Source organism: Rattus norvegicus, chromosome 1 (assembly GCF_036323735.1).
Source record: "Rattus norvegicus strain BN/NHsdMcwi chromosome 1, GRCr8, whole genome shotgun sequence".
NCBI lineage: Eukaryota > Metazoa > Chordata > Mammalia > Rodentia > Muridae > Rattus > Rattus norvegicus.
The window spans coordinates 174591322-174602415 of record NC_086019.1 but is presented as its reverse complement, the minus strand read 5'-3'; the positions used below and the strand labels follow the sequence as shown (position 1 = coordinate 174602415).

General features: G+C 47.1%; 1 protein-coding gene across 1 annotated transcript in view; it reads right to left on the bottom strand.

The window, feature by feature from the left end:
- Window positions 1–441: 441 nt before the first annotated feature.
- Ctr9 (CTR9 homolog, Paf1/RNA polymerase II complex component) overlaps window positions 442–11094 on the bottom strand; it is a 30023-nt gene continuing 19370 nt past the window's right edge. Inside the window, exons 14-25 of the mRNA NM_001100661.1 lie at window positions 10710–10895; window positions 10546–10633; window positions 10241–10389; window positions 8094–8210; window positions 7777–7922; window positions 6927–6998; window positions 6360–6495; window positions 6075–6221; window positions 4863–5020; window positions 3902–3998; window positions 3526–3638; window positions 442–1457 (exon numbers count right to left, since the gene is read on the bottom strand). Of these exons, the coding sequence (NP_001094131.1) occupies window positions 1031–1457; window positions 3526–3638; window positions 3902–3998; window positions 4863–5020; window positions 6075–6221; window positions 6360–6495; window positions 6927–6998; window positions 7777–7922; window positions 8094–8210; window positions 10241–10389; window positions 10546–10633; window positions 10710–10895 (1836 nt within the window). The 3' untranslated portion in view covers window positions 442–1030. The remainder of the gene's footprint in view (window positions 1458–3525; window positions 3639–3901; window positions 3999–4862; window positions 5021–6074; window positions 6222–6359; window positions 6496–6926; window positions 6999–7776; window positions 7923–8093; window positions 8211–10240; window positions 10390–10545; window positions 10634–10709; window positions 10896–11094) is intronic.

The following is an 11094-nucleotide window of genomic DNA, read 5'->3' as shown; positions in this document are numbered from 1 at the left end:
GTGTGTCTAAGGACAGCTACAGTGTACTTACATAGAATAATTAAATCTTTAAAAAAAATACTTGATTACTAAAGACCTTATAATGGTTACAAAAATAATTACTTATTAAAAATAAAAATACAGTTAGGTGTAGCACATGCCTTTAACCTCAGGAAAGGCAGATCTTCGTGAGTTCAAGGCCAGCCTAATCTGCATACTGAGTTTCCAGGACTATGGCCTCCTGCCTCAAGACCAAAACAAAACACCCCCCCCAAAACAAATACAAAACACAACAACAACAAAATCCATAGCCTTCTTGTGTATTTAAAAAAAAAAGCCTCCAGAAATCTGTCATGAATTAGAAAGGCTTGAGGAAACTGCCTTTGGTTTGGAAGGTTTCCCAAATTTTTGTTTAATGTGTTATTGAGGAGAAAAAAATAAAAATAAAAAAGGACACCCAGGTACCCAGCACAGTTGGTAAAGAGTTTATTAAGCGGCTGGGAAGCTCTTCCCACTCTAACAACAGAAAAACACTCTCCACCCCTCACCCTCCCCAGTGTTGGCCACTCCGACTCATGGTGGAGCCTCACACTGTAAACACCTGCCTTTCAGAGTTCAGTACAGGGACATGTCTTCCTCTGGAAATAAAACTTTCAGTCTCAACTCAAAAGGGAACAAAGGCATATATCTCGGCTTCTGCAACATTTGGTACAAGTTTGCAACAAAACCGTACATAGCAGCATGCTGCTAACCGGAGAGGAGATGGGGCTAGCCTGGGCAAGCCTTGCAGGAATGCTTTAGCATCTGTTATCACTGCAGTTTTCACATATGGCAGGTGGGGCTGCACCACAACGCAGGAGTCTCATTGCTCCAGGGTCAGACACTGGACTCTCCAGCACAGGAAATGTCTCTTGGAAGTTAGTAAATATACAAGTAGAAAAAAAAAATTGCCTTAAGAAAATTTCACAAACGACTATCTGAAATGTTTTTTATCACAGCTTTTATATATATAAAGCTCCCCCCACCCTATGGAGTCTTTGATGAAATGAACCTAGTCGCTATCATCTGATCCATGTTCTGAGCCTCGGTCTGAGGCCTCATTGTTTGAGCCCTCTGGTTCCGATTCATTTCCAGAGCCTTGGCCAGAACCTTCGTTGTCAGAGCCCTGCTCTGATTCGTGGTCCGACTCTGCACTTGGAGAAACCGGGCGAGAATCGTTCTCATTCTCTGAGCCTCCGGAGGGGCTCCTCCCGGACTGCGCAGACTCATTGTCCGACTGCTCAGAGCCGGAGCGCCTTCTCTTTCTGGACGGCTGGTCACTGTCGGAATCCTCATCGGACTCCTGCCTACCAGACCTCCGGGGGCTACCCGCCTCGCTGCCAGACTTGTTCTGGTTGTCATCTGAGTCGCTCTCCGATGAGGCGCGTCTGTTGGGCCTCTCGTCATCATCAGAGTCGCTGTTGCTGTTCCTGGGATGTCTGAGGAGAGAGGTGTGGGTGAGACACTAGGAGAACCAGCAGCACTTTCTGTCCTGGGTCTGGTGCGCTACACAGGAGTGCCTCTGTGAACTTGTTTTGTGTGCTATTCTGTAAATATGGACCCTTCACTGTAAACTGAGAACAACGAGGGAGCATGTGGCGACCAGCAGCCAGTCTGCGCATGAACAGAAGTGTGATTCATACCCACCATGTTAGGCTCTGTTTAGCAGGGGTTTTTCAACTTCAAACTCAAAAGGGCAAAGGGGGGGGGGGTCTTCAGTTGACCTTCTAACAAATCCTAGGCACGAATGTAAAACGTGGGCCCTCTGAAGGTGCTGAGACTCCAAAGTTCTAAGACTGGAACAGCAGAACACTTCCTGGGACACCTCAAGAGTGACCTCAGTTTTCTGAGGCTTGTGTAGGCTCCATCTTCCCAAGGACAAGGGTGTCAGACAGGAAGTCAGGGGCCTTCAGCTTACTAACTTTTCTTCCCAGGTCCCTTCACTGTCTGCTGACATGTATGAGGGAAAGGAAGGTGGCAGCAGCTGGGGAGTGGGGTGGTCCTGGTCTCCTGCTTCAATAGGCTAGAACCACACCCTTAACCACTGAGAGGTCTGCCTTAGACTTGTGCTGGGCAGTTTCAGTTTCCATGACACATTCCAACAGGACTCAGACTGGGAAAGGTGAGGGAGAAGGGAAAGCATCCTTACACACTAAAGAAAGGGTCCTCAGGTGGCCTCAAAGGAGGAACCACACATGCATTACTTAGCACAGGTCATGAGAACATGGGGATGTGACCAAAGGGATGATGGTGACATGTGCTATGCGGATCCATTCAGAATCAGTGGGTCATTTCATTCCACTTGGCCCAGTGCCCAGTATTAACTGGTGCAAATGGTGCACATAAACTTGGCCTTGGCTACAGGCAGCAGCTCAGCCACACTCGTTCTGTGAAGAGCCTGCATCTCTTCCCCTAGCCCTGCAGACGGCTACCAAACAGCGTGGGGGGCACTGTGAGGAAAAAGGGCGGAGCAGCCCTTCAGGGAGAGCAAAAGAAAATTACACCTCCACAGATGGTTCTGCTGTGCTGAGGTCAGTGCCTCAGCAGTGCCACAGTCACTCTGACCAGAACTCTTCCTCCTCCCATTGCACTCAACACACCCTTTCTCTTACCAAAAACAGAGCTACCATCAATTCTAGTGTGGGTGTGTTCACCAGAGCATAGATGGGAAAGTCAAGTGGACATGTACAGCCCACTGAGAGGTGGTTTGGATCTGAGGTATCCTCATGTGTTTTTATCAGCTTTTATATATATAAAGCTCCTCCCAATCCCATGGAGTCTTTGATGAAATAAACCTAGTTGTTATCATCTGATCCATGTTCTGAGCCTCTTAGGAAGGACATAAATGTTGGCTGGATGAAGAAGCAATGGTCATAGGGGAGTGCAGGGAGTGTGATACAGAAAGTTCTATCCCAGGAGTCTAGGCGCGGGCGGGCGTGTGAGCACCCAGGTCACGCACAGTCAGGAGTCTTTCAACAAGGCTATGAGTTCAGGGTGAGTAAACTAAGTCCACCAAGGAAGGCAGAGGTGTGTCTCCAACCTAGCAGGGGAAAAAATGGGGACTAAATCCCTCATTTCCATAAGGCCAGGGCCAGGCTACTATAGTACCTGCTAGCCAGTGTTTGGACAGCAGAATGACACTTGCTTTGGAATGAGGGTGCCACCTAGCATATCAGCTGAGCTTCTCAATGACATATCCGCTGTAGTTTCCTCTAGCTACAAGACAGCTAGGCACGGAGTACAAATCTGAGGCAGGAGGGTCACCGAGAGTACAAGGCCAGCCTGAAGCTGGTGAGAGGACAGCACACTGACCACTCCCAGTCGTCTGGTCTCCAAATTTGTTTTCCCTCTAAAGACAAAGACACAGGAGAGGATCCAGATGGCTGGTTAGCAGCCACTGTGACTTCCCACAGTTAGAGTGATCCCTGGGATTGTTGTCCCTATCACCCTGGGACTTACTGATCATGAGAGTTTAACAAGAGGGGCGGGGAGGGGGGTGTTTCTTACCCTTCATCAGCAATTTTCAGTTTATCCTCATCTGAAGAATCATCGCTTGATGATATAATGGCTTTGGATTTTATTTTTCCTTTCATTGAAGGAGGCAGGCGTTCTGGCTTGGGCTAGAGAATGTCAGGCATAACCCATTAGTTGGGGTTCTCATATTACTGGGACATCTTATCAGACTAGGCCTTACGACAGTAACAGGATCAACGGACACCAATAAAACCATCTGTGCTGAAAGAAGCTGCACGAGTGTGCCACAGCACCCCATCAGACAGACAGACAGACAGAGAGGCATGTATGCGCGCGCGCACACACACACACACACACACACACACACACACACACACACACACGGCAGGAAGACAATTCTAGCACTCACAGCCTTCTTTTTCTCTGCTCTCGGTGGACGGCGCTTCTTTGGTTTGGGGCCATTTTCTGTTTCATCATCATCAGATCCTTCTTCTCCCTTTGGAGGTCTTGAACAGTAGATAGCAAGAGGTTGTCAGGAGGTTCATAGCGGCCAGGTCTGAGGCTACACTGCCGTCCCAGTACGGCTACCAACTCAGCTATGCTATGCACTAAGGACACAGGGCCCACAGTCTGCAGGCTCCCTCCTTCATCTATACGGCCATCTGCACATGGTGCAGTGCCTGAGTGAGGAATCCATGTTTTGCATCTCCAACTCTTTCCCTTACTTTTCCTTCCTTCTCATTTGCTACCAAGATCCTCATTACATGAAGGGATCAACAGGTTCTTTCTCAAGGATGGGAAGGGATAGGAAGGACCAGTCTGGAGAAAATTGCTGAAAGAAGACTTGTAGGCAGGAAAGCATGGGGCATCCTGGATCTTATGACAGATGGCATTGGTGGTTAAAGGCACTTTCACACCATTCATTCACATTCCAGAGAGGAACGCTCAGTGACGGCCAGTACTGGACATGCACAGTCAATGAAGCTGCCACCCAGGCTGCTCGCTTCACATCTGTATCCAGAGGACGTTACAGAAAACTGGGCATAGTAGTGCACATCAGTAATCCCAGTGCTCTGGAGGCAGAGACAAGTAGATCTCTGTGAGTTTAAGGCCAACCTGAGATACACAATAAATTCAAGGCTACTATGGGATGTATGAACCCTGTTATAAGGAACAAAATGGTAAGAGGAAGGACAACAGTGGCTGTCAGCTGTTTAACCTAGGAATAACCTAGGGATATATATGCAAATTAAACACCCGAGCTTCTGAAACAAGCTATAACAGGGAGGCAGTGTAGGAAGATGAAGTGTTTGTAAACAAAGCAAAGCCCCTCGCCTTTGTAGATGTCAGAACAGTAATGAGGGCACTACCTTCTCCTCCTCTTCTTCTTCCTCTCTCCACCTTCCTCCTCTTCGCCTTCCTGTTCACTGCCACTGCCCTTCCTTTTCTTCTTCTTCTTGGATATAGGGAGGTCGTCATCAGTGTCATCGTTGACAAACTCATCAAACTCGCCTCCTTTCTTGGAACGCTACGATCCAAGGAGACCACAATCAGCCACTTGCAGGTAGTGAGAGCACAGCTGGGGCAGGACCCCGGAGAGCGCTCCTGCAGGTCTCTGACAAGTGAAGGGCTTTTACCAAGTCGCCCTGAAGAGGGGCTTGGCTGGGCCCACATTTTCTACACTCGCCATGAGAAATCAGCACAAGACAAGCACACCTTCACTTAAACGCATTTAACCCACCTTAGCTCTGAGAATTCAGAAAGGCGCTGTTTGTTTGCCCCCATGACCACATAGCTGACTAGGAGATACGGGTCTCTGCAGCTACCCAGCATCACATACCAAACACCATACCAGACCCCTCAGCTTGGGAGAAGACCAAGATTCAAAGTACGGTTCTCCCGAATGCTCATTTTATATTTATATTTGGTAAGTCAAACTACCATGGGAGCAGGGACTACCTGGCTTGATGAGGTGGGCAGTACAAGAGCTGCAGAGCACATCTGTGCTCATCCATAGAACCACACCCACCACAAGCACAGAACACTACCCACACCAGATTCTGCAATCTGTGCTAGAAGATGTACTGGCTGGTTTTGTGTGTCAACTTGACGCAAACTGGAGTTATCACAGAAAAGGAGCCTCAGTTGTGGAAATGCCTCCATGAGATCCAGCTGTAAAGCATTTTCTCAATTAGTGGTCAAGGTGGGAGGACCCAGTACATTGTGGGTGGTGGTCTTGGGTTCTATAAGATAGCAAGCTGAGCAAGCCAGGGGAAGCAAGCCAGTAAGTAACATCCCTCCATGGCCTCTGCATCAGCTCCTGCTTCCTGACCTGCTTGAGTTCCAGTCCTGACTTCCTTTGGTGATGAACAGCAATGTGGAAATAAGCTGAATAAACCCTTTCCTCCCCAACTTGCTTCCTGTTTGTGCAGGAATAGGAACCCTGACTAAGACAGAAGACTATTCCTTGGCAGATAAGTGACTAAGGAGTAAGTACAGAGACAAGTAAACTAAGTTCTTGGTCTTTAGAAAGCTCAAAGGCAGCCTCCTGAGGTCGATGCAGACAACAGGCCAGATCTTACCCGCCCTCCACCTCCACCTCTTTTCTTCTCTTTTGTTGCTTCAGTCTCGCCAGTGAACATGAGGATATTTTTGGTCTTCTCCACATACTGGGCCCGCTGTTCCAAAAGTTTCTTTTGCTCTTCCTTTTCTCTGAGACGTTTTTCTTCCTAGTTGGGGGGGGGGGGGTATATATATATGGGAACTGATCGAAACGTTCTTATAATGAACAAAACAGAGAGTAGACAGAGGACTAGTTTCTACACACAGCACGTACACTCCGCTCCTCATTGCTAGTATAAACGCACCTGCTCTTTGAGAAGCTTCTGTCTTAGGAGCTCCTTCTCCTGCTCCTGCTTGGCCCGCAGCTCCCGTTCCTCCTCATCCTGCTTGCGTGCCCGAGCCACATGGTATTGGGCCTGGCTCAGTAAGTCAGAGCACTGCCTAATATTTCAGATGCAAAGACACAACGCTGCAGTTAGGAGCACTTGCTTTCCTTAAACTCACTGTGCTAAGTTCCCCAACTCAGAATTCCTGTCTCGATTCACTGACCTAATGTGAGAAAAGCAGAGAAGTATTTCTTAGCTGGAGTGGTGGTTCAGGCCTGTACTTCTAGCACAAGAGGAGGATCCTGAGTTCTAGCCTAGCTTCAGAGCAAGACCCTGCCTCAAAAAGACAACAGAAAGGACCTTCCCACAACCCAAGTATACAACATCAATTTCCTGAAAGTCTGGAAAGGTGTTGTGGACTCCCAGGGAGAAGGAATGAGTGGCCCTGAGAAGGCCAGGGACCACCTTGTTATGGTGACACGTTCCTAACTCACACCAATACTCCTACTTCCTCCCAAAAGCCACCTTCTGTGAACAGGGCATTACCTGGCTTCAGAGGCAGCAAGGGCCAAATCAAATCTCATCTTATCTCCAACTTTACTCAAGTAACTGAAGTATCTAAATGGAAAGAGAAGATAAAAGACATTTTACTCAACCCTCACCACTAAAGCCCTGTTTAATACACAGAAGTTCATCAAGAAAGGCAAAACATAGTTAATACGTCAGTCAACTAAAAAATAACCATAACAAACAGGTAGTAAACATTAAATTTGCTAACTAACTGTGTCAGCACGGTGGGTGGGGCAGAAGTCCTGAGAGCACTTACACTTCACCACATGAGGCAAGAAACATTAATAGAGATGAACATAAGCACAGCTGATCAGCAGAGATGGGAGCTTTCATTTTACCACACACTGAACTGCTAAGTCCTATAAGGTTAAACACATTGGAACTGAGCTGAATAAATCTGTTAAGCAGTAAGTGATAAGATCTTTAATCCTAGCTTGATGAAAATCAACATCCCATAAAGACACACTGGAACAGAACACGAAACCAACACCAGTGGAGACGAAACAGCTCAAGTGTAAAACGCTGGCTCGCACTGCTGAGAGATTAATGAAAATCTCCACGAGCCCACAGCCAGGCAACCAGTCCTAGAGATAAGGCTTCAAGAGCCCAGTGTGGCAGAACTCTGCCTGGAGCACGGTGCCACCAAAGGCAACTGTGTGCTCCGACCTTAAACCAAACTGTGCTGGACTGCTAAAGCTGCTTTCCTCTAACGGTTATTTTTTATTTTTTTCATTTTTCTGAGGGAAGTAATTTTTTTTTTAAATCTTTTGAGACAGTTTCAAGGAAACAAACTATTGTAAAGCTCCCTTTTCTTCAAAATTGTTACCTGTGTGCAAGCTCCAGCTCTTTCACAGCATTAAGGACTTCCTTCAAATTACTTTTTTCATCTTTCAGGACAGAGGTAGCTAATCTTTGCAAGACCAAGGCCACATTAAACATCAGAACTGTGTCGCTGGGTGCCACGTGTCGGGCCTACAAACACAAAGCAATGCTTGTGGTTTCGTATGACTGGATGCCACCAAAGGTTCTCAACAAGCAAGGCCAGGCAGCCTGCCATTGTGGTTTCGTATGACTGGATGCCACCAAAGGTTCTCAACAAGTCAGGCCATGCAGCCGGCCAGGGGTGGTGGGCAGTTCTGTTACCTTCAGCAGAGTCTGCTTGCACTCCTGCAACTTGCCACACTTGAAGAGGGCACGGGCCAGGTAGAGCACAACTTCAGTGTTTTGGTGCTTATAGAACTTTCGGAGGCAGTTCTCATACTACAAAAAGGAAATGTAGTTAGAAACACAGCAGAGCTGGGAAGTGGTGGCACATTCCCTTAGTCCCGGTTCTCTGGAGGCAGAGGCAAGCCTATCTCAGAGCTCCAGCCAGCTCGCTCTACAGATCCAGTTCCAGGACAGCCAGAGTAGTTACACAGAGAAACTCAGTCTCAGAAGCAGACAAACAACAACAGAACACAGCAGGGAGGCGTTCTCCTGCTGTGTCAGGATCTCCGAGCAACTTCAAAGCAGTGAAAACACTCCATTCTGGCTAATTTCAGAGACTAATCTGGAATTGACTTCTGACATTAGTCAGTTTACATATTTACAACATAAAAATCCGATCACAGAAAAACTAGGCTTAAAATATTTTTTTTTACTTGGAATTTGGACCAGTGCTGAATGGAAGGTAGAAAGATTTAAGTCTTCCTGCCTGCCTCCCTCCTTAGCTTGGAAACCCCTTTCTCCTATTTTTAGGACACTATCTAGAATTCCCTGGCCGCCATGACAAGTCCCATTCCTGGACCCTGTGGGTGACAGACTCTAACACCTTCCTCTGGGATCTGTGGAGACTGGTGTCAATGAGCTAATGTGGCAATCAGACTAGCAAACGAGCATATGAGTTAATTTTTTTTTCATGTTTTACTCTAGTGTGTGTGACATGTATCTCATGTGTGTGTCGGGAGGGGTAGGCACAGGGGTCAGAAGACAATGTCAGGTTTCTTGATCTGTTATTTGTCTATCTCATGGACAGGATTTCTCACCCGGACCTTGCCACCCATCCATCCTCACAGCCTGACTTGCTACTTGCCTTTCTCCATTCCTGACAGAATGAACACATTTTACATGGGTACTAGGAATCTGGTTAGTCCTCATGACTATGCGGCAAACACTCCCACACAGTCATCTCCCCAGCCCCGAGTTAATTTTTAAATAAACATTTTTTGACCACAAGCACATACACATCCTGTTCTAGGTAACTGACAAGGTAATTTCCTGGACTATCCCTAATGGCTAATTTGCATTTCTAGAAGGCAGTGCTGCTGTTCTGCAGATTGGGATGGCTTATCACCAAGAACACAACCCAGATGTGTTCTCAATCCGAGTTCTGCAAGTCCCTCCCATCAGTTTAGTTCCTGAAGCCTGGACTAACTACTCTTACCTTCTTCGTTCAGAAGCCTCTTTTTTTCTGACCATACTCTGCCCACAGATACCACAGTGAGTATAAGTTTTCCTTACACTGAAGCACTCAGCAAACATGAGAAACTAACAAGAGCTCCAAGTACAAGCCTTGTTTCCATTTTGTATTTCTTTTGTTTTCAAAGATAAACAGTGGGGCAGCACAGATAGCTCAGTGATGAAGAAAACTTCCTGCTCTTACAGGACTTAAACTTGGCTCCCAGCACCCAGGGTCAGGTGATTCCCAGCAGCCTCAACTCCAGCTCCAGTAGAGCCTTCTTTGGCCTCCTGAGGCTCCCTAACCCACACGGCATGCTTTCATACAACACAGGCACACACTTAAGGAAAAATTAGATGTGAAGATAAACCATTTAATGGGCTGCCTTAGACTGTAATCCTAACTACTTGGGAGGCTGATGTGGGAGGACCCTTTAACACAGGTACTCAAGGTCAGCCAGGGCAACATAGAGACTCAACATCATCACTTAACATTACCGAAACTTGGTTCACTTCAGAAACTGAAGGAATAAATACCAAACCTTCCATTTAGTGGACACTTGTCCTAAAGGTTACCACCCAGTTCTTTTCATACGGGATCTTCTCAAAATTCTCTGGGGTTACGAGGCCTCCACTTTAGAGACAGAGAGATGAGTCAGAGGATCTTCTCTGCTGGTGGCATGAATCCATGGAACTGGGACTCATATCTACCTGGCCTTGTCATTACATGGCTATAAATTTCTGAACAGACAGTGTCAGAGGAGCTGTCATGAGTGTCCATGATGGGACCAGGAGGGTTAAGGAAGCAAAGGGTCCATGTGACATGCAAATGTCTGGAGAGGCAAAGGTGTTACCATCTGAACGGCGCTGATATACTGCTTCTGCTCGACGTAGATGTGTGCTAAGTTCAGCCACACGTCACTGATATCTGCTGTTGCTTCTCTCACTTGGGCGAACACATCACGAGCTTCACGGAAATATCCTTTGTGGGCCAAGACAGCTCCTAAAGTTACACAAAGGCTGACAGTGAGAAAGGCCTGACTGTTGCTCTGACAACTGAAAGTCAAATACTAAATGCTGCACTGAGCAGGCAAACCCCATCTGCCAACCCCGAAGTATGAACCTCACTAACTGTTATGGACCCAAGGCTTCTAGTCACCTATGCCATTGGCAGCATACAGGTTCTTGGCATCATTTCTCAGGACTTGTTTGTAGATGGCCAGCGCACGGTCTTGATGGCGCTTTTCCTATAGGAAAAAAGAATTACTGAAAAATTCAACAGGGATACAGGCACCAATCTTGCTGAAGGAGACAGGAGATTACCTTTTCTCGGTCTCGGGTTGGCTGATGCAAAGTCTGGAGCCACACATTGCCAAGGGCCAGCATAGAGTAGGTGTCACTCTGTGTGGCTGGCTGTTTTAAGATCCTCTCAAACTTCTTCTGACCTGGGCCCCACTCTTGTTTTGCCAGATGGAGGTTACCAATCAAAGACCAGGCATCGGGATGGTCCTATGTACAGATAAAGAAGTGAATTTTGCAACCTGGGATCTGAGAAGTCAGTCATCTTCCCCCAAATGGCTAATAGCCGCAGAGGTGTACAGCTACAACACAATGGTGGTTTTCAGACTGAGAATTGAGACCTGTTAGTGAGCTGCAAGATCAATGCAGTGTCTGTATCAGCACACAAAGTGCAACAGAATGGAATGAA